This window comes from Phyllopteryx taeniolatus, chromosome 12 (assembly GCF_024500385.1).
Source record: "Phyllopteryx taeniolatus isolate TA_2022b chromosome 12, UOR_Ptae_1.2, whole genome shotgun sequence".
Classification (NCBI taxonomy): Eukaryota; Metazoa; Chordata; class Actinopteri; order Syngnathiformes; family Syngnathidae; genus Phyllopteryx; species Phyllopteryx taeniolatus.
In genome coordinates this window covers 15,281,691-15,305,231 of record NC_084513.1, presented here as the reverse complement: position 1 = coordinate 15,305,231, position 23,541 = coordinate 15,281,691, and the positions used below count along the sequence as shown (strand labels likewise).

General features: G+C 39.6%; 1 protein-coding gene across 3 annotated transcripts in view; it reads left to right on the top strand.

Moving 5' to 3' along the window:
* The window catches only part of abca12 (ATP-binding cassette, sub-family A (ABC1), member 12), a 62,184-nt gene that overhangs the window by 8,178 nt on the left and 30,465 nt on the right, over nucleotides 1-23,541 (top strand). For all 3 annotated transcript variants that reach the window (XR_009791035.1, XM_061791695.1, XM_061791696.1), the window contains exons 11-33: nucleotides 69-215; nucleotides 1,924-2,090; nucleotides 2,194-2,327; nucleotides 3,517-3,647; nucleotides 5,031-5,195; nucleotides 5,287-5,498; nucleotides 5,585-5,718; nucleotides 6,124-6,238; nucleotides 7,207-9,834; nucleotides 10,008-10,120; nucleotides 10,491-10,546; nucleotides 10,864-10,991; nucleotides 11,075-11,205; nucleotides 11,468-11,610; nucleotides 15,547-15,714; nucleotides 16,346-16,554; nucleotides 17,692-18,633; nucleotides 18,773-18,879; nucleotides 20,146-20,252; nucleotides 20,478-20,677; nucleotides 20,834-20,910; nucleotides 21,195-21,325; nucleotides 22,119-22,289. Coding sequence is in view for 2 of the 3 variants with exons in the window: in XM_061791695.1 (XP_061647679.1) it covers nucleotides 69-215; nucleotides 1,924-2,090; nucleotides 2,194-2,327; nucleotides 3,517-3,647; nucleotides 5,031-5,195; nucleotides 5,287-5,498; nucleotides 5,585-5,718; nucleotides 6,124-6,238; nucleotides 7,207-9,834; nucleotides 10,008-10,120; nucleotides 10,491-10,546; nucleotides 10,864-10,991; nucleotides 11,075-11,205; nucleotides 11,468-11,610; nucleotides 15,547-15,714; nucleotides 16,346-16,554; nucleotides 17,692-18,633; nucleotides 18,773-18,879; nucleotides 20,146-20,252; nucleotides 20,478-20,677; nucleotides 20,834-20,910; nucleotides 21,195-21,325; nucleotides 22,119-22,289 (6,516 nt within the window). In the remaining variant the exon portion in view is untranslated. The remainder of the gene's footprint in view (nucleotides 1-68; nucleotides 216-1,923; nucleotides 2,091-2,193; nucleotides 2,328-3,516; nucleotides 3,648-5,030; nucleotides 5,196-5,286; nucleotides 5,499-5,584; nucleotides 5,719-6,123; nucleotides 6,239-7,206; nucleotides 9,835-10,007; nucleotides 10,121-10,490; nucleotides 10,547-10,863; nucleotides 10,992-11,074; nucleotides 11,206-11,467; nucleotides 11,611-15,546; nucleotides 15,715-16,345; nucleotides 16,555-17,691; nucleotides 18,634-18,772; nucleotides 18,880-20,145; nucleotides 20,253-20,477; nucleotides 20,678-20,833; nucleotides 20,911-21,194; nucleotides 21,326-22,118; nucleotides 22,290-23,541) is intronic.

Genomic DNA, 23,541 nt, shown 5'->3' with positions numbered 1-23,541 from the left:
CTGCTTGTGTAACATTCTCTCTCTAGTCAAGCAACATGCATCCAGTCTCACAGTTTTCTCTTCTACAGGCAATGTTTTTGACGTTAGACAGAGACATTCTGCATTCCTACATTTGTGACAACAGCAGTAACCCATTCTGGCTCACAACCATGTGCATCACTGGTACATTGGACACGATTCTAGGGAGGGTCCGTCCCGACAAGGTGGTCCAGCAGGTAGGCTACTGTCGTCGATCGGAATAGTGTCATCCACCTTATGTAGAAAACACTCTTGTTCTTCTTCTATTTTTCCTCTTCCTTCTCATTTGCATTCTCAAGTGGTACCTGCAGAAGTAGATTCAGAGTGTACCAAAGAATTAGCCTACAACTGCACAAAAGTTGTTGACCATGGCAACAACAAGTGGCTGCAACTCCCAGGCTGTACCTAAGTAGCCAAAATGTCAAGAACATCCAATTAGCACCTCCATTACAGCATCTTCTCACCGAGATAAAGTCAAATGGAAATTGATTCGATTTTAGAGCTAACGTGGCAATTAGTCATATTCATCATACAAGTTACAAGTTCAGGAGTGTGCCCTAGTCTTTTAAATGCATCTGCACCCACAGATTTCCCAGCATTTCAGGTGCACAACATACATTATACTATAAAAATACAAAATAATGAGAGGCACTAAAATACCCAGAATACTAAGAATTCTTTTTGAAACAACAATGAGGACTTTTTGTAATAGTAGTGTGTTAATACACTTGTCTTATTCTATGACGAAATATGTCAAACAACAACATTTTAAAGGAGACTCAGCGCAGCAGTAAAACCAAAATCATCCAAATAAAATAATAAAATGGGGCAGCACGGTGTTCGACTGGTTAGCACGTGTGCCTCACAGTTCTGAGGACCTGGGTCCAAATCCGGGCTCGCTTGCTTGGAGTTTGCATGTTCTCCCGGTGCCTGACTGTGTTTTCTCCGGGTACTCCGGTTTCCTCCCACATCTCCTAAACATGCATGGTAGGTTAATTGAAGACTCTAAATTGCCCGTAGGTGTTAACGTGAGTGTGAATGGTTGTTTCTTTATATGTGCCCTGTGATTGGCTGGCGACCAGTTCAGGGTCTACCCCACCTCTCGCCCAGAGTCAGCTGGGATAGGCTCCAGCACGCCCACAACCCTAGTGAGGTACGCACGGTACGGAAGATAAATGAATGAATAAATAATAATAAATGAATGAATAAATAATAATAATAAAATGGAATATTAAAAATAGGCCCATTTCATATTATAGACCTATTTACCCGTGAGTGCAAACTACAAAGACTGAGTGCTATGTATGTAACTAACTGTGCAATCTACATTTGAACATTTTCAATAACTTGAAACAAAGAAAGTAGCCTACCTGTCACTTGTAGTATGTACAGTCGATCTATCTATCTATCTATCTATCTATCTATCTATCTATCTATCTATCTATCTATCTATCTATCTATCTATCTATCTATCTATCTATCTATCTATCTATCTATCTATCTATCTATCTGTCTGTCTGTCTGTCTGTCTGTCTGTCTGTCTGTCTATCTATCTATCTATCTATCTGTCTATCTGTCTATCTGTCTATCTGTCTATCTGTCTGTCTGTCTGTCTGTCTATCTATCTATCTATCTATCTATCTATCTATCTATCTATCTATCTATCTATCTATCTATCTATCTATCTATCTATCTATCTATCTATCTATCTATCTATCTATCTATCTATCTATCTTAGTTACAAAAAGAGTCCAGGAGACTTGAGTGTTTTTATTATTGTGCTTGTGCACTCAATTTAGACAGAATGACACGATAATGTACAGCACGTTCTGAAAAATTAAAATAAAGTAAAATTGGCTTGAACTGATTTTGGTTTTTCTTTGTCTCCTGAACCTTTGCTTCAAGGTTTTGCTGGCTTGGAGTAAACATGTTGCTCCCCATGATGTTTCATTTGTCAAAGGACTGTTGCACAGTCTCTTGGGAGAAGGATTCCCAGGGGGAATGGGAGGCTCCAACATCTCGAGGCCCTGGCATAATGTAGATACACCAACACAAAACATTGAGGAGGAACTGTACGTATAATGCTATCTCTACATACTAGCTTTAACACACAATTTGTTAGATTAGCTACTGTATTTGCTGGACAAGATTTTCAGGACGCGTTATACTTGGCAGATTTTTGACAGTCGGTCAAGTGGTGCTGAAATTGAGTGAAATTCATCCTGACGTGGACATGATTGTTCAGCGCATCCTCAGCGTTGGTTTTCAGTCTATGGAAATGGCAACTCTCTCCATTGAGGCTGTTGAAGGTAAATCGTGCACACAGTGAGCTGGTCATATCTGTAATTAGTTTAAGCCAAGGTTTGAGTTATAATCTCATTTTTGGTGTGTGTCTCTAGAACAATGATTCTTAAATTTTGGTACTAGTACCTACCAGTGGTAGTACAGTATCTAAATTTTTAGTACAATATATTTGTATTTAATCTTGAAGATCTGCTTGTTTTTACATTTTTATTAATGAGCATTTTTTATTTAACTCTTATATGCAATACATTTGAATGGATGCATTAAGTATATATTTTTGTATTTTCCGATATTTACGGTAAGAGCAGTGTTAATGTTCAAATTGTGCATAATATTTCATTGTCTTACAGTATTATTAAATATACTTTTTTGGAATAAAACCTGTCTCAGGTTTTTATGAACGCTTAAGTCTACTACACTGTTGTACTTTAATGTTGGTGATAATGTGGGAGCCAAGTAATTTTTGAGGTGGTACTTGGTGTAAAACGTTTGGCAACCACTGCTGTGGAATGTTAGCACTGGATAAAAAGCAGCATTGAAATAACATTAAAATTGCAATTTTAAGGCATACAGTGGAAAAATCAAAAACAAAAGAACCTTCCTTTACTTTAAAATCCTTCTACCGATATTCAACCCCTTCTACCTATTTTTTCTCTCTATTGTCTGTAGAGATTTAAATGAATTATATTCCTCATCTTAATGTGTACTCACATTCATTGAAAATGTATTTGTTTTCAAGACACACATTATTATCAAAGGTATCTTAACAAATTAGACCTGAAAAATAAATTCTGATATAAAGGAAACAGCTAGGGAGGACTAAGACGTGTGTTTGGAGTCTAGAGAAAGACGTATATTTCCGTCATGCAAGGCCAATGTCACTGTTGTTCTTTCTATTGAAGTACTAGTAGTGTTTAACCTAAAGGTAAATGGAACAAGTTCACACCCTTTCTCTGGGGACTGCTGACTCATTTCTTAGTGATGAGCAACTTGAAGGGTATGCAACTCAATACACACTCATACAAAAACATCCCCCATTGAGTTTGTATACAAAAGATGTAAATAGTGTAGGTGGGTGTGGTCCAAGAGTTGGATTTATCATTTGTGTTGTTTCGCAACCTGAAATCACACTATACCTGTAACTTAACTCTAAACTTTTCCTGACTGTAATTTTTTTTTACTCTTGGTTTGCAGAAATGATGGACAATATCTTGAAAGATTCTGGTCGACTCCAAAAGTTTTATCTAACCTTGCTTACAAACCAAACTCAGGCAAGTGTTTGGATCGACCAGTTTCTTGACAGCGCCACTGAAGTAATAATGAAGGTATTCCTATACTATTTGACGTGATCATATGGTTTTAGGCACAAATCTCACAATGTTAACTGGAATCTATGTTGCCTAACCGTTTTAAAAAGTATTTTCCTGTCATTTTATTGTACTGTATGACTTTACACGTTACATAAAAACACTCAACACAACTAGTCGCTTCAGGTTCCTTCCTAATTGGCGCTCTTGCAGTTTCAGGTCACAAACACAGTCTGTGACCTCTAGAATAGAATACAATAGCTTTTTATTGTCATTATAGTGCACAATGAAATTGGAATACTGTACTCTGTATACAAAAAAAGAGAGAAAGGAAACACAAATAAGGATCATGTGCAAATAAAAATGAAATGCCCAAAATGCAATTTCTGGCACAAAGGTGCTTTAATGAAATAATTAAATAGATGTGAGACTGCACAGTCAGAAAAGTGCATTGCTACAAACCTTTTTCTGACCAAAACACATGGGATAATATGGCCCTATGTTGACTACACGACATGAGGATTTGGGATTGTAAATATTGAACATGTTCAACATTTAGGTTTGTCAGCCCTGTCCATTGTCTGAGCAGATTGAAAAGGAAAAATTACATAATATACTCTGCACAACTGGATAACATTTTAGCAACATCTGACAATCGAGCCTTTCCTAACTTTGCTTTAAGCATCTTAACTTACAAATCCTCTTTAACGTTTTTGTCTTGACCAAAAGAACTACAATAATGTGTGACATAGTGTGACATGACATTTGACTAAAGTTTCTATGGAATTAACTAAATATGAGAATTTACAGGAATTAACATGAGTAAACCTTGCTAAACGTGCAAAATTGCAGGTTAGTTTACGAGGAAACAAACGGAGTTGAATAAAACACCTAAAACAACATGAATTCATACAAATGATGTTATATTATTTCATTAAATATTGTTTTTGTTGACAAAACAAAATGTCTTGCTCGTTGTTATATATTTTCCAAAATGACAACTTAATTCCTGTAAATTTCTATATAGTCCCAACTTTGTCAAAGTTTATCATTTCAAAGTGCTTAAGGGAAGATTTGTGAAATATTCTTCTCCTTTGCTCCTCTAACTTAATAACTGAGCTACCTCGGCCATGTCTGATCACCTGAGTATCCTTTAAATCTATGAATTGTGACCAAATTCCACAGAGTCCTAGAGGACTGTGGGGAAACATTGCAGTTTGTATATTTTTTCTGACTTACCAAATAAATCTGTTGTTCACATTAAGTCATCAGGCAAATGGCAGGGGCTAGAAGGCCGTACCTCTAGTTAATAGACATCATCAAAAGAAAGATTCAGAAGAGTATGGACGTTGCTAAAGGCAGCAAACAATCACTATCATCATCGTGCTTTTGGTTCAACAGAGTTGGACATCACAGTTTGTTACATGTGAGGATGCCCTGGGCCCCTTCCAGTGGCTGTTTTCAACTGAAACCATTAAGTTTGAGGTGTGGAAATCCATTCTATGCGAGAACTCCACGACACTAGAGAATCTCCTGCTTGTGGACTGGATGCCTTTGATTGAAAAAGTAGTATCTTTTAAAGCCATTTTGGAAAAATTTTGTTATTTTCACAAAAGCAACAGTGGGGAAATAAAATATGTTTATGCTGATGTTATAGGGAGGAGAGCTTTACAGCACCCTTATTGAGGGAGGAGAAGATGTCAATGTAACTCTTCCTATGATTCTCACCAAGTGGCATAAGTTGTGGAACAGCTCCATGAAATTCGGAGGTTTTTTGCACCGGTTGTCCTCAGAGCTGGGGGCAGATTATTGGATAAACTGGGTGCCGGGAAACAGTTCGGATGATATCACTGAGACTCTTCTACAAAGGTCTGGAGAACATGCATATACTGACTGAGTAACACTTCATACAGCCTAAATGAAAAGCATCATACCCTGTCATCTTTGCATTTTAGTGTTTTTGTTTTCATGGTGAATTTGGGAGAAAAAGTTGAGGGGAGTCCACTGTGGCCTGAGATGAAAAACCATTTCCACATGATTTACTGGGTTTTGAACTACAGACCTGACCCCACGACTCAGCCAGCGAACTGTGAGTCTCTTTCCTTTTCTCCCTTTCAACAGTTAATTCTGCGATAAAATTGTCACAAATCTAATGTGTTCATTCAACTGATTGAATTAAAAAAAAGGCTGATGCAGTGATAAAGCAAGAATACAGTTGAACCATTCTGCTGTGAACACAGTGGCGTGCAAAGGGGGGTTGGACAGTGCGGGGGCCCCTAGCATCCACCTGGGGCGGTATCCAAACATCGTTGATGATCGGTTTTGTAGTTTGGAGAACTTTCATCCACAAACCCCCACCCCCACTCCACACCCCCGGTTGATGATTGGTTTTTGAGGGGCATACAAAAAAAAAATGGCCCTGGGCCACTGTGTGACCATTTCATAGATGCATATTGAATTTGGTATTAATGAGATATGTGTAAATTTTCTTTAGGCTCTCTTGACATCGACACTCTCAGCATTGATTGTGATACCGGTTTGAAGTGGCAGCCATTTGTTGAAGCTCTCATTGAAGCTATGGTGTCACCAAGCCAAGACGTCCTGGTGAAGTAAGTGGCAAAATCCACCTCTCAGAATGAATGATTGAAGGCACTCGGAAGTAGTTTACTTCCACCAAGACACTTAATGTTCAACCTTTGAATATTATTTTGAATAGTTATTTTGACTAAAATAGCCCTTTTTCAAGCAAGAAACAATATTTGGTGAGTTAAGTGAGTGTCTATAATGGACTTTACTCTTTACTAAGCAGTAGAGCTGTGTAATTTACTAGCCAATCAGCAAAAAATATTATAATATTAAAGAACAACATATTTTTTGGTGGCACGGTGGGCGACTGGTTAGAGTGTCAGCCTCACTGTTCTGATGACCCGGGTTCAATCCCCGGCCCCGCCTGTGTGGCATGTTCTCCCCATGCCTGTGTGAGTTTTCTCCGGGCACTCCGGTTTCCTCCCACATCCCCAAAACATGCATGAATTGGAGACTCTAAATTGCCCGTAGGTGTGAATGTGAGTGCAAATGGTTGTTTGTTTGTATGTGCCCTGCGATTGGCTGGCAACCAGTTCAGGATGTACCCCGCCTCCTGCCCGATGATAGCTGGGATAGGCTCCAGCACGCCCGCGACCCTAGTGAGGAGAAGCAGCTCAGAAAATGGATGGAACATATTTTTTTTTGAAGTCCCAAAAGTGCAGATGTGATTTATTATTCATATTTCTGGTAATTCAGTCTTTCTGCTGTAACTTACCGTATTTTATATGAAAAATCCATTATACTCTAGTTATTGATTGAATTACCCCACAAACGAGATCAGATACATCACAATTTACTAAAATAGTAATACTAATTACTCTTTCTTTTCCTTAAAAAGAAAACTCCCTTTCAGTGGTAATGCAAGTTGTAAAACTGAATACTCTACTTACGCACCAGAATCTTTTTTTCCCTTGTATTTGTTCAAGCGCATTCCTTACTCCACATGTTTAAGTCTATTTCTGTCTCTTCTGCCATTCTCTATTGTCTGCAGCTCTCTCAAAGCGACTGTCAATCTATTGCAGCATGTGTATGGGGACCTCATTGGGAATACGACAGCTTCACATCTAACACAAGAAATGAAAGGTGGAGATGCACTCACTGCATACCTGATTAACTTGATGAACAAACTGGAGGACTTCGTTTGGACCGTCTCTACACTCTCAGATCAAAACATCTCAAACCTCGACGTCATGGGTCCCCTCATAAGTGAACTGTTTGAGTCCACAGGTCTGTCCCCACTGCTGCCTCTGCTCTTCAGCAACGGCTCAGTCAATGCCTCCGACATTCTTGATGCTGCTGTGAAGCTCGGTCGCGGCAACCAGCAAATTCTTACCTTCAATGAGACAGACCCAACAATGCCTGAATTGGAGCAGTTGATACTGCAGTTCCTTTCCTCGGAGGGTAACCTCACAATGTCTATCTCCTATGTTATGGGGAACACCCTGCTTAACTATTCCAGCTACTTTGACCGACATGAAGTGGCCCGTCTCAAAGAGGCCTTAAGGCCTTTCATCAACCAAACCTCAACAGGCATTGTAGAGGCCATCCTTACAGCCATGGAACTTCTCAAGAAAGTGGTTGATTCACCAAATGATGACCCAACTAACATAATTATTTCATATATTCGCCAACTTCAAGAATCTTTCGTGTCCTTGTATAAGCTGCGACGAATCCAACAAATCTTGTTGCCCAACGGGGAAATGAGCACAGCTCAAGTTATTGATCTCCACCAGGTTTTCACTGACTTTCTCAACCTCCTCACCCCTGAAAGCCTTGACAACCTCACTCAGATTGGCCCTGAAGCTGCTATGGATCTGGTGATACAAAAATTTATTGCATTCTTACCACCAGACTTTCAAAAGAAAGCTGCTTTATGTTACCAAGATTTCAAAGCACTGCAGAATCACTTGTCTTCATGTGCGTCAGAACAGAACTGTTCTTCCGGGATCTCAGAATTCTTCACATTTCTGAATAAAATAGCCAACTTCACACTCTCAGCCAATGCCAATGTCACCATCAACATAACCAGCAAGTTTCTGACCAGTGGAGAATATGAGTATGAAGATGTCACATCCGCGTTCTTCTCACTCCTCTTGTCTCTGAATGATGCTGCCTATGTCAGTGCATTCAATCAGACACTTCATTTCATCAGGCTGGTTATCGCAATGCCAAACATTACAATCTCTCATATTCAGAATGCTCTGAGACAGTCAAACATCACTCTTGAAGAGGTAAACTACATCGCTCACCTTGCAGGAGCTGCCAATGTTAGTGAACTGTTGGTCAATATAATGGATATAGCCAATGTTCCAAAGTGTTTTGAATTACAGCATAATGCATCAGTGAGTGCCCAATGTGTTATGGGATTAATAGACAAGGCCAGCACTTTCCTGACAAACATACCTGCTTTACAAAATCATACAACCATAATCTCCCTTGTCCCGTTAATTGTCTATAAAAACACAACTGATCTCATCCAAGTCAATTTTAGCGCCAACGCACAAATGCCTGTCATACATGTTCTTAACAACACCCTGAACAATATCAAGATGAACCTCCAGATGAGTAATCTGAGCACTCCAGAGGTCATGGAAGAAATCAGAGTCATAGAAGGTCTGTTGAAAGTAGCCGCTAACCCTGAACCCTTAAACCACATCCTCGATGCCATGTCAGTACCGTACTCCGAAGAAGTTACGAAAACATATTTGCAAGTCCTGCAATGGTATTTGCAACGGCTGGAAAATGTGACCAGCAACAGCTTTGTGTCAGAGCTCCTCCATCCCTTTTTCCGCCTCACACATTTACAAGTGACACTGCAACTAGCACAGACAAATTTGACTTTGTTTATTAACAACCAAATTGGCCAATTCCAGCACCCAACGAATGGTGAAGGCGTGAGTAAAATTGGCCAAGCAAATATTGAAATTCTGCAGGAAATACTGAAATATATAATGGTCAACATTGAAGTTCAGGATGAGACTGCTCAAACCTTAGGTTCTATGCCACTCTTCAACACAACAATGGTACAGGAAATTGAGGAAGAAATTCAACTCTACCTTGATCTTATACATTCATGGATGAAACAACCCAATGTCACAGCTGTGTTCACCAGTATGCTCCACTGGGGAAACTCCTACATAAATGTTTCCACGCCTGTAAAAGATCTTCACCTCCTTTTGCAGACGATGGTTCACTATCTCAGTGATGAACAACTGGATTACCTCTCCATCATCAACAATATCACCCAGTCACTGAGCAAAGCCATTATGGTGTTAGAGCAACAAGGAGACCCACAGTTTGACCACCTATATGTCGCCATAATGGAGGCAGTCCAAAGTTTTATGCAAATTCTCACCCAAGACACAGCCCCACTGCCACAGTCTGCGCAGCAAAACATCGAGGAAATTGTTAACAAATCACTGGTCCTCTTTGTGGAACCAAACTTGAGTTTTTCCACATCACTCAACCTCACCCTCGACATTCTCAGTAGAACCCAAAGTGTTGTTCAGCAGCTGGTGCCAGAGGAGTTTGCCGTCTATCTGCTCTCTGGCCTCAAAGTAGCCACCAATTACTTTGAGACGATCGCCACCGCCAGTGGACCAGACAACTGGAATCTTATGTGAGTGCTAGCCACAGTTTTGATGGTTTTGAAGTACTTTAGTATGAGCAAAAATCTGAAAATGTATTCCTATTGTTTCTCTGACCAATAAAAATTATATAGCACATGCAACAAATTTCTTTGTAAAGCTCTGATTATGTACAATGGGATATTGCCCTGTTTTGTTTTTAAAGCATTTTGAACCAAATGAAGACCATTCAAAGCCTCCTGCCACCAAACAGCAAAGCTCAGTACTATGTTTCGGTTGTCATCAACATCACTCATGTCATCTTGGACTTCAACCAAGGTAAATTAGCCTCAAACTTAACTCTGATGGAATGGTGGTTGTGTTGCATTCTTCAAAGATAGCACAATGTTTCTATTTGTTTCTTCAATCAGAATCAGAATCATCTTTATTTGCAAAGTATGTCCAAAAAACACACAAGGAATTTGTCTCTGGTAGTTGGAGCCGCTCTAGTATGACAACAGACAGTCAATTGACAGAGAACACTTTTGAGACATAAAGACATTGACAAAATGTGGGTTGCTAGTTATCTGCTTAGCTTATTTTAGCTTATCTGCAAGCTTGATCAACTCTTCTGTGTGTGTGTGTGTGTGTGTGTGTGTGTGTGTGTGTGCTTGACAGTGAAGTTTACAACTTCTTTTTGTGATTTCAGGCAACGCAAGCCTAGAAAATGAAACAACAGAAATTCTGACAGGGATTTTTAGCCAGGTAAGAATTAAAATGCATGCATACATGCAAGACATGTTTGGTTTACAATTACATCATGAAGGATACTTGCAAGGAGTAATGCACTGAAATACAATCTGTGTGTCATTTTTGTTGCGCTTGCTTGATCACCTCTGTCTGAACCACACTTGATTGCAAATGAAATAGGAACATTCTGTAATGTCTCTTATTGAATTGAATTGATAACTTTTTCTACCTCTCTTGAAACAAAACAAACATGTTTGTTACTACCCATACCCATATTGTGTTGGGCATTTCTGGATCATTTATTCACACCGTTTTTCCTATTCTTTGAACAGATTTGGCAGATTTTTATGGATGGTCCAGGCTTCGGTACTATGACTTCATCTATGGAGGCATTATCTCATCTCGGTCAAGTACTTGAACAGATTTTGACGGGGCAGGCTGACCAAAAGACCTGGCATAAGTACATTTAATTAGGCAAAGGACAACAATGATTAGGGGTGCCTGAGTCTGCACTTTAGTCATAATGTTTTTCTTTTGGCGCAGGCTTGAAAAAATGTTGGAGGCTGTACTGTCAACATTAAATGACACACAGCCATGGGACAATGTTACATATGTTCTCCCCTATTTTGAAAAAATCATAGCATGTATGGTCTACGACAAGCAAGCAGAGAACAGTGAGTATACCACTCAGCATTAAACATTTCGTCCTGTTACGTATAGCTAGATTAACAAACAACACATTAGACACACATAATAAAAATAACTTGTGCAAAATAATAAAACAATTTATTTGCAGGTTTTTGAACATTTGTGGCAATGGAACACATGCTTGAATAATGACCAAAACATACTTGTTATGTTTCACAATTTTCTCTGTATAAGAAGGGCTTTCAGAGGTTTTGATTGGTCAAGCCTTTTATATTGTGTTTTTCACAGTGATGATACTAAACCTTGCGAAGCCTGTGATGATGCTAATGAGAGAAATTGCACAGTCTGTGAGCACCAGTCATTTTAACTTATCGGAGATCTCGGAAAGAATCCAGCCTGCCATAGAACATACAATCCTGGCTGCTGAGCAGGTATGGCCAACCTTTGTCAACAGGAGAGCAATGAACTATGCTGAGTCATTGTCTTTGGCTTTAGGAGGCGGAACAACTTCATGCATCATTAACTTTTAGTCATCTATTTGCTACAACTACAAGCCGAATTCCAATAAAGTTGGGACATTGTGTTAAACATAAATAAAAACAGAATACAATGATTTGCAAATCATGTTCAACCTATATTTAATTGAATACACTACAAAGACAATATATTTAATGTTCAAACTGATAAATTTTGGCCTCAAACGACAAACAAAGCCACACTGTTGTAACACGTGCAGAATGTGGTTTGGCATTGTCTGGTTGAAATAAGCAGGGGCGTCCATGAAAAAGACGCTTGGATGGCAGCATGTTTCTCCAAAACCTGTATGTAGCTTTCAGCATTAATGGTGCCTTCACAGATGTGTAAGTTACCCATGCCATTGGCACTAACAGAGCCCCATACCATCACAGATGCTGGCTTTTTAACTTTGCGTCCATAACAGTCCGGATGGTTCTTTTCCTCTTTGGCCCGGAGGATACGACGTCCACAATTTCCAAAAACAATTTGAAATGTGTACTCGTCGGACCACAGAACACTTTTTCACTTTGCATCAGTCCATCTTAGATGAGCTCGGGCCCAGAGAAGCTGGCGGCATTTCTGGGTGTTGTTGATAAATGGCTTTTGCTTTGCATAGTCGAGTTTGAAGTTGCACTTACGGATGTAGCGCTGAATTGTATTTACTGACACAGGTTTTCTGAAGTGGTGGTAGTGGTGATATCCTTTACACATTGATGTCGGTTTTTGATGCAGTGCTGCCTGAGGGATCGAAGGTCACGGGCATTCAATGTTGGTTTTCGGTCTTGCCAGTTACATGCAGTGATTTCTCCAGATTCTCTGAAACTTTTGACAATATTATGGACCGTAGATGATGAAATCCCTAAATTCCTTGCAATTGTACCCTGAGGAACATTGTCCTTAAACTGTTTGACTATTTTCTCACACACTTGTTCACAAAAGGTGAACCTTGCCCTATCTTTGCTTTTGAATGACTGAGCAATTCAGGGAAGCTCCTTTTATACTCAATCATGGCACCCACCTTTTCCCAATTAGCCTGTTCACCTGTGGGATGTTCCAAACAGGTGTTTGATGAGCATTCCTCAACTTTCTCAGTCTTTTTGCCACCTCTCCCAGCTTTTATTGGAACGTGTTGCAGCCATAAAATTCAAAGTTAATGATTATTTGCTAAAAAAAAATGAAGTTTATCAGTTTGAACATTAAATATCTTGTCTTTGTAGTGTATTCAATTAAATATAGGTTGAAGAAGATTTGCAAATCATTGTATTCTGTTTTTATTTATGTTTAACACAACGTCCCAACTTCATTGGAATTGGGGTTGTAATATAATAAAGCCTGTTTTTGTTTTTGTTTCTTACAATACTGTAATGCCTTTCAAAATGTATGTTTCAAGATTTTGCTGTGGGTGTGTCTTTTTCAAAGTCCCGGTAAGGTGAAAAATAATGTCTTGTAAATTCGACACACCGCAGAGAAGTGTATTGTTAACAACCCTGCCAAATATGAATGATTAACATTTTTGGGCTTGTCCGCTGAATGCCCTGAAACTTCACCCCACTGAAAAATGGATGCTACTTTGTCGAGCAACTTTCTTATGTCTACACATCCCTACGTTTGAGCCCCGAAAATACTGTATATCCACTGAAACCTATGGGGTGCTGTTTGTAAAACAGCTCATGCTTAAAATAACCGCAGCAATTTCATACATCCATCCATCCATTTTCTGAGCTGCTTCTCACTAGGGTCGCGGGCGTGCTGGAGCCTATCCCAGCTATCATCAGGCAGGAGGCGGGGTACAGCCTGAACTGGTTGCCAGCCAATCGCAGGGCACATACAAACAAACAACCATTCGCACTCACATTCACACCTACGGGCAATTTAGAGTTGTCAATTCACCTACCATGCATGCTTTTTGGGATGCGGGAGGAAACCGGAGTGCCCGGAGAAAACCCACGCAGGCACGGGGAGAACATGCAAACTCCACACAGGCGGGGCCTGATTGAACCCCGGTCCTCAGAACTGTGAGACAGACGCTCTAACCAGTCGTCCACCGTGCCACCCCGCACCAATTTGTCACATTTAAACATTGTTTAAGAAAAACTGTGATGTGAATTTTCAAGGATCACTTTTCTGCACATTTACAACAATATTTGTCAACTTCAATAGGTCACCTCAAATATTACAAATTACACCTAAATCTTAAATCTAAATGTTGAATGTAAATGTATATATAAATATTAAAACTAAATGTTAAATTTATATCTATACATGTTACAAATGTACATTTAAATATAAATATGAAATCTAAATGTTAAATATATATCTAAAAATAAATATTAAATGTAAATGTTAATATTAAATGTAAACGTTAAGTATATATCTAAATCCATCCATCCATCCATCCATCCATTTTCTGTACCGCTTATCCTCACTGGGGTCACGGGCGTGCTGGAGCCTATCCCAGCTATCTTCGTACACCCTGAACTGGTCACCAGCAAACCGCAGTACATCTAAACTCAAATGTAAATTTAAATATAAATATAAATGTTGAATCTAAATATTTTATTTATATCTCAATATAAATATTAAATATAAATATTTAATGTTAAATCTAAATGCTTCGGGTGGTACTAAATATGTAGTTAATATGCATATCCACACTACCAAGACCGGAATTACCAGAATAAAAGCTTGAGCTTTGTGTGTTTGTAGTGTCAAATAATGTATTAAAAAAAAAAAAAACATCTTATGAAGGGAAATGGACATTTGGACATAAATTATCACTACCTGGAATGACAAACCAGTTAGAAGAAACTTTATTTGAAGAGTACTTCGAGTGTTTAGTGTTACTTTTATATATATATCAGATAGATTTTTGCGGTGAAGGCATAACTAACTAGCTTACTGCATATCATAATTGTGCCAAATAACCGCTGATGTGAATTAAGGCACTCAAATTCTTATATAGCAGGGGAGGGGCGACACATGCCGGGGCCCAAGTGCGTCACTGGGCCCCGAAAGGGTTTGTGGGACCCTCAACTGTTTGAGGCAATAGCTCCACAATTGGGTAGGCTAAAACTTATCTTCAAACATGTATAATGTATTTAGAAAATGAATCTCAGAATTCACTTTCGAGGAACTTTAAGCATGGCACTATTTCTCATAATTTAAATGACTTAGGGCGGCACGGTGGCCGACTGATTAGAGCGTCAGCCTCACAGTTCTGAGGACCCGGGTTCAATCCCCGGCCCCGCCTGTGTGGAGTTTGCATGTTCTCCCCATCCCTGCGTGGGTTTTCTCTGGGCACTCCGGTTTCCTCCCACATCCCAAAAAAAAACATGCATTAATTGGAGACTCTAAATTGCCCGTAGGCATGACTGTGAGTGCGAATGGTTGTTTGTTTCTATGTGCCCTGCGATTGGCTGGCAACCAGTTCAGGGTGTACCCCGCCTCCTGCCCGATGACAGCTGGGATAGGCTCCAGTACGCCCGCGACCCTAGTGAGGAGAAGCGGCTCAGAAAATGGATGGATGGATAAATAACTTAGGAGGGACACACCCATTGTGAGAACCTTTTGCATTCATTCTGTGTGGGTGCCCAGTGATGGGAATTGGTGATACCTGTTTGAGCCTTGTGGCATTTACATTGTGTAGGTGCATTGAAGAGAGATTATCAGGTATCCATCCTCTGTACCTCTGCCTTTCACCCAGACTCTTTGTTGTGTATTGTTGTTGTTGTCCATTGTCTGTCTTGTTAACTGAACTGGTTTTCACAGAGGAATGTGATGATAGGCAACAACATGTGACACAAGATGAGAGGAGATTGACATTATAATATTTTGTCTACATTTTTTTTAAGGCAAATGGAACATTAGAGTGCAGTGAAGCCGTGAACGCATGGGAGCCAATCAGGGTTGCATCCGGTTTAAGCCATGGCGTCATTGAAATGTGGTGCAACATCAGTCTGCTGCCTGTTCTGGAGCCCTATGCTGCTACCCAGTATATGTGCCCCCACCACAACATGAGTGTGAGTAGAGCAATCAGAAATTGATTATCCTACATCAGGGCGCTACATCAAGTCCCAGGTATTACCGTAGGAATATTAAAGGGAGATAGGGTTGGATTTTTTTTTTACTTTGAGATTAGGATTCTCCCAAACTTTCCACATCACGTACATTTATTAAGGGGATTTAGTGCTAACATTTCAATAACTCAGTGCTCTAGATGCATATACAGTACATATTAATTAAGACTGCACCGTGAATTTACAGATCAAATCATATCTGTCAGGATTCAGGTTGCAAATTGGACCCAGATGCAGAGAGGACAGGGAGGTGAGTTTGTGAACAAAGGTTTATTGCAGCTTGGAAGCGAACAAAGGAACTCCGAGAACTAAATCCGGGATTGGCAGGGTTCCAACGAGGACCGGTCTGGCAGGGTGTTGTCGCTGGGCCGCAAGAGGTGGGCACTGATTTACAGGGAGCAAGGGCAGATGGCAGACTGGGGACAAAGAACAAGAATTAGGTAGAGTTAACTCACTAGGTCTTCAGGAAGCAAAAAGATAGGGAAAAGCACAATTTCAGTGCTGATCACATTTTTACCATTTGGTGGCAATGTTGACACACAAAACACTTTTCTGATGAACATTTTACTTTCAGCACACAGATTTGGAACCAATCACTGCTGGTGACGCCGCTGCCCGGATTGTCAATGCAACCAAATCTCTCTATCAAGCCAACAGAAACCAATCGCATGTGATGGAGCAGGTCATCAGAAATGTCTCCAGCCAGTTCTTTGAGTTGCTTGGCCAGCCTAGTGCTCAGCAACACTGGTACAAGCAGCTCCAAGACATGCAGTTGCAAAACAGGTGACTGCACTCACAATATGCCAGAGGTGGCAAAATCACACTGTGTACTTAAGTAGAAGTAATACTTTGGTAAAAGTAGAAGTACAGATTCAACTCCTGTACATAAGTAAAAGCTTGCAACTTTCTCCAAAGTGGATCATATTAAAAAAAAGTCAGTATCATGATTATTATTATGACCAGGCTCTTGCAGGATATTTGACAGAGGTACCAATAATATCATAATTCAGTGATTGTGTGATGAATGATATACTGGGGAAAAAAACTACTTCTTCTACTGAAGAAGAACACTGTTCTTGTAGTTCAAGCATAGAAAATATTATTGGATATGATTGAATGAAAAATAATATATCAGCAATTTATTACACTTATAGTGTGACAGATTTTGATCAGTAACAGAAATTTGAATGAATTTTCTGTATTTCATTTCTTAGGTTTAAACTGTTTTACACAGTATGTAATAAATGTGATTTCATTGGTCATTTAGATGCCCAGTGATGACAGTACAAGGTGGAAATTATTGAGATTTACATCATATTGAAAGGTCAAAATCTTTAGGTAGTGGGACATCAGACAGCCACAATGACAGTATCGTATTTGTTCCCACCCCTACTAATCATGTACTGTAGGGGTTTGGAGATTTGTCACTTTACACCCAACTACAGTCTTTTTGCAAACATGCTGCCTTATCCAGAAAGCTGGTTAATTATGATTCAGGTATTGTCAAGTCAAGTCTTCTTAGAATGGATTTCCTCTTACATGCCGGTCACAATAATGAACAATGCACTGTGATGAGGATGATGCTTGGCATATTGCGGCAAATCCTTCAGGTTCAGATTACAAGAGGTATAGACCAGGGATCACAGTAGAAATATTCATTTTTTGTTATCAGGGATAGGAATGGGAATTAGCAATTGTATGAATATTAATGAAATATTACTTTGGCTAACACTTAAAGGACACTATTAATCTTTGGAATTAAGAAAGAAGTCTCTTGTCCTACAAAAGAAGCCCGAGTTGTTCATAGAATTGCTTCCTCACAGAGATTTCAATCCTTTTTTCCCCAGATTTTCCTGAGTCCCATATAAGAAGGGAAGAATTCCGTGAGATTCATTGATATTTACCTTTTCTCCTCCACAGTTTGTCCTCAATTAAAATGCTGTTGGATGAGTTGATTAAAGTGGCACCCATGCTCAAGCCATGCATAGATGCTATGGAGGGAGCACTGAGCCACATTCTGAACAACTACCACCACATTCAAGACACCAACTCATCTGAGGTTGTATTCAATGAGGGAGCGACGATCCTCCTCTCTTGTTTAAACATTACCTTAGATGATATCTTCTTAATGGTGGGGGGCGACTTATCTGGGATGACTCAAGGATCTTTCCTTGACATGATAAGGGATGCTGTTAAAGCCATGCTCCACATGAAGGTATTCAGGGATGAGCCAATGATTTATGAAGCCCTGGAACGATTTCTGGCTTCCAATGCCAGAAAGGTACTAATGCAGAAGCTGGCTGAGATGTCTGCATGGTTGGCGTCTACAAATGAATCTGGACTAGAACTTCTGACTCAAGCTCTGCCCAAGATATCTGAACTCCTCCGGCCTTTATTGTCCACCCTGACTCAGATGGGTGTGGAGATGCCGGAGATCACGGAAATTGTTGAAGAGCTGGCTGAAAACATCATTACTATGCTGAGGCAGTTGTTAAGCATTGGCTTTTTTACCTCCATGGACCACCATCCGAGTGTATCCCAGAATGAACTGATTGGTGGTAGCCATGTGTTGAACAACCGTCACAGACGAGAGGCCCCGCTGATGCCCGAGATGGACCCTGTGTATGACTTCCTCGACTTGCTGTACATTGACTACTCAGCAATGTTCAGAACCATGTCAGCCCCTTTGCCAGAGGAAATAATGGAGACAGCTCACATGTTTTTTTCCAATCCCAATCTGCGCATCGTAGTGACAGGATCAACGAGGGACATGCCATGGGCCTTAAATGGCTCACGGGAAGATTTCATTGATGCTGCTCTTGGGATCCTCTCTTTTGCCACCCTCCCCAGTGCCTCTGAGAGGTGAGTCCAATTTGAACTGGTACCTTGTACATAGTTTCAAACTATCTTTTTTAAAATTATTTAAAAAATTTTTTTATGTTTTCCATCGTTGTGTTTAATTGCAAGTACTGTACTGAAATGTTGTGCCTTAACTTCCTAGGTCATCACTGGCTCTCTTGAGGGATGCTGTTGATATGCTGCCGGATAGCTTTCCATTCTCTGCGGTGATGAAAAATTTAACCAGAGCGCTTGCCAATGAATCTCAAGGTAATGTTGACTTTCACATCCTCTATCAAAATGATCCAACCTACTTTAAAAAAGGCTCTGCAAATAACTAAGCATTTAAATCTTTACCTCTCTTTTGCCTCAGTGACTGTTTTGATCTTCAATGTGACAATATTTGCTCTCGCCAGACGCAACATGAGACACAGTTAAAATACAAGAGCTGCAACAGCTGTTGTTTATTTTTGTAGTTTGCAGTGGTGTTTTGCCCTCACATGTAACTGAACAGGGTAATGACATTTTGTAAAAATAATATTAGTGACACCCCTTAATATGACCGATTACAGTTCTATACAGCGACAAACTACAGCCTCAATAATAAATCTATTGTTAATTTACTACCTCTCTGACAGTGTAAATAAAAAACTGAGCATTATTATCTATTAGAAACAGCAAATATTTGATATGGCTCTTATATTCTTTAAATTAGTTCTAATGAAGTGTCTGGTAAAACCGTCACATATTTTGTATCAGCCAGACATGATGTTTCATTTTGTTTTTTCTCAATGCTTTTAATATAAGCATGCATGTATTTCAACTCCCTCTGGAGATATGATGAGTACGATTTCATTCTCGCTTAGCTCGAGCTCGCAATGAGCCTGAGGCCAGAGTGCTTCTTTAGCTGGAAACCACTCAGCACCTTTTTAAATCTCATTAGTAAAGTAGAATTCAAACAATTATCTTCTGTGGCCTCGCTAAACAACTCACCTCTAACGCACATGCAAAAGTGCACATCTATGACCTCCTTTTTAATTGGCTTCTGGGCTTGTGAGATAATTGTACTTTACAAATGGAGCCACAATGTTAGCGCTCATATATTTGCACACACACGCACACACATGCACGCACGCATGCATACACCCACACACACACGTTTTATTTGCCCAGGCCTTAAGGTGTTGACCACCATGAAATTAAAGATTGTCTAATTTAAGTGAAACTACACATTCTGTCATCGTATCTTTTGGCCCAGAGTGTTGTCAGTCAGATTTATTAAAATTCATGACATAATTGAGATCCCACTGACCCCATCTGTTCCCATCCTTCCAGGCGTTTTGTGTAAGCAGAGCATTTGCAGCTTGTTGCCTGACAATGCTTTCCAGCAACAGTCTGAGTTGTAATGAAGCCCCAGTAGAATGTTATTGTCTCCTTTTTACACCTACTACATCCAATTGCCCAATTTTCCCCTTCCTTTTCGTTCTTTTTTCTAATTTTTCTCATGACCAATTAATTTGCTTTTCCTCATTGCAGAGAACTTGATGCACTTGCAGCAGATCATCCAGACAGCTACACAGCTTCTCCAGACCAACCTCAGTGATCCGCTTTTTACAGAACAACTTGACCAACTGAGATCCCAGGTCTTTAAAGTAGTAGTTCAGAATGCAGAATAATATTTAAATGAGGATATTTATATAACACCTGTAAGAGTTCATTGTCCAGTGCATTTTGCACACCTGCACAATCTAATAAGATCCAGTACAAGAACAAAACCTTTTTGCTTTCACAAAGATAATAATGTCCTCACCTTGTTAGTGAGACATACCTGGAAATTCCTTCCGGATTTGTTGGCTGGTGTGTTTCAGGTGTGCATAGTGGAGGGTACTGAGTTTGCCAGTCACCTCTTGGGACCTTTCTCCATGGAGCCTGGTCAACTGTGTAACATTCTTCTACCAGGCCTGCAGACATTGTTGCAGGCTGCGCAGGTCAACACCACAGATCTGAGTGATGCCCTCTTCCAGACATTAGTTGGAGACCCCAGCACCTATGGCGATGTCACAGATTGGTACAGCATCCTCTTACCGCAGAATGCATTTTAGCATTAGGAATTAAACATTCAAAATATTATTAAAACAAGAGTTCATTTAAATGGACTTATTTGAAGTTACAGTATATTACATCAGCAATAGACGTATACCTGTGTGTGTGCATTTGATTATAGGTCGTCTGTGCTCAGTCAAAGTTTGGGCTTTGACACCAGCAGCCTTAGTTCTCTCAACATCAACTTCACATCTCAAGGTGAAACGTTTATCTACATTATATCTCAAAACTTTAATTTGTGTTTCCCACTGTGATTTAATGCATTGCAATTATGCTTTGTCAATATGGGCTGATGACATACAGTATCAGCTACAAGCTGTCGAGATACACTAGTAAAATGGGCTTCATCTTGTTGATTATTTTTGTTTCACACCCAACTGAATGCACTGACAACATTTGAGCAAAAATATTATCAGTATCAGAGGGGGGGGAAAAAATCATGAAAATGCAAGCATTTATGCTACCTTGCTTTATTTGTCCAGGGGAGGTAACGGTCAGCGAGATGTTGCGGAACGAAAGTGCATTTGTCCAGGATGTTCAGAAGCACATAGATTTCGATCCGGTTGCTCTCCAGATGCTGATGGACACAATTATGCCCAAGAACAATTTACAGGTGAGCAATGGGGATTCTATGAGGTGGCGTAGCCGTAGTGCCCCTCAAGATCCAATAGGTGGTGCTTTCCCCCTGATGAATTAATACAAATCAGAATGAATGCTTTTTAAATGAACTTGTCCATTGTCGGTACTGTGCATTTTTTCTTGGATTTTTCTGATTTTCTATTCTCTCTCGCATATTTTTTTCATTCAAACAGCCGGGTGGGTGTGACAATTAACTAGCAACACGCAAAGAAATTCGAGTAATTCTGTTGGGCTCTTGCTAGCTAAATTGTTGGTACACTTATCTTAAATAAAAACCCACAATAGTTAAAATGGAAATAACTTAAAACTGACAAAAATGATCATAGTGAAAATAGCATTATTTTGTGACCCATCAGAATTATTGAAAAAATGTATTAAGCAGCAGCTTAATTTTACATTTTCACATCCCTTTGAGCCAATAAATTATTTTTCCTACCTGTGCATCTAGCTAAAATGTATACCGTATGGTAATTTTTTATATAAAAAATGCCAAGTCATGTTGCTGAGTATGTGAACTATGGAAGAGAAATGATAGTTTTCCTTGGAAGTACAAGATCATGTTGATGACTCGTAATAAGTATAGTAAGTATATGTAGTGTCTTTTGTCACTTTGGTAACCCCAAATCATGTCATTGTTGTTTTACTTCATGCTGTGTCATGTCAAGTCTATAAAAATAAAGAGTTTTGATGATTCCAAAAATGTGATCCATTTCATATGATATCTTTCTCTACTGTCTTTGTTTTTAATTCTTTCATGCGTTCGACAGATCCTTTCTTGGTTGATGAATCTGCGACGCTGCAATTCCCCAGAACGTCTGAGCATCATAGAGCCGGATTTCCACGTGTTCCGAACCTTCTGCTCCTTGTCCGGTCAAGAGTGGTACACCTTCTCTCTGCTCATGATTCGCCATCTAAACATGGAAAAGTTTCTCTTCAGAGTAAGGCTGAATGCAGGCTTAGCTCTATGTCAAGAGAAAAAGGAATTGTTTTTTTTGTTGAAGATTTTGTGTGAGAGGCTAGTAAACTGGAATGTGTTGTGTTCAATGTTGTTTTATGGCAGCTTGGAGGAAAAATACTACTAAAAAGATTCTGTGATTCACCCATTTCGTAGAGAAAGTCTTACACATTTTCCACCAATATATTTTAGTTAAAAATTTGCATTTAATCTCCCCAAATTAAAACTGTCCTACAGTAAATAACTTTGTTCGGTAAGGTTGGGCCTTTCTGTGTGGAGTTTGCATGTAGTTGTTTGGGTTTTCTCTGGGTACACCAGCTTCCTCCCACATTCCAAAAAAGATGTTAGTTTAATTGAAGGCTCTAACTCTCACATAGGAAGGAATGTGAGTGAGAATGGTTGCTTGTCTATAAGTGCCCTGTGATTAACTGGCAACCAGGCCATGGTTCCCTGCCTCTCGCCCAAAATCAGCTTGAATAGGCTCCAGATCACTCGCGACCCTGAACAAGATGAACAGTATTGTAAAGGGATGGATGTATATTTCTGACCAAGAGCCATTTTTCCAAGGCCAACATGTTCCTTGTGTGTCTCAATGATGTTATTTTCCGTCTAATCACATGCCCATTTTTCAACAACATGATTCACTGATTCTATTTGATACTGGATAAATGGTATGAGATATGTAAGTCTGGAATTTGTGCCGTATTGAGCCAAACCACAGATAGTCACCATTTTAATAGCTGATTGGTAAGTTCCTTTCTGTGTTTTAATGGGTTTGCCACTGCGCACTATGCACACCAGCTTATCTTTCATTCGAAAATTCTCATTTGCTGTGCCGTCATAGTCCCGGTAGACAAAACATTAATTCTAGTCTCTCATTTTAGAACATCACCATTTCTCACGTCTAAAATGACATGAGTCACATCGGATTTGGCTAATTCATGATAATCCTATGAATAATTACACATCTAGCTCAAATTAAAACGCGTATATTTTTGGTTCACTGAGCTCTGATAACCTCTGATTCATTTGTGAGCCCTCGTGAGTGCTTGGAGTCACCCAGTAACAATTTTCATATTCGTATGAATGCATTTTATGTGAATCATTTCATCGTTTTAAACTTCCACCCACAACCAGAACAAGTCCCAACAGCAGCAGTAGAGTTTTTTTTTGTTTTGTTTTGTTTGTTATTAGATAATGCTATTATGTGCCATTAAACAATCATCTTTTTTCAA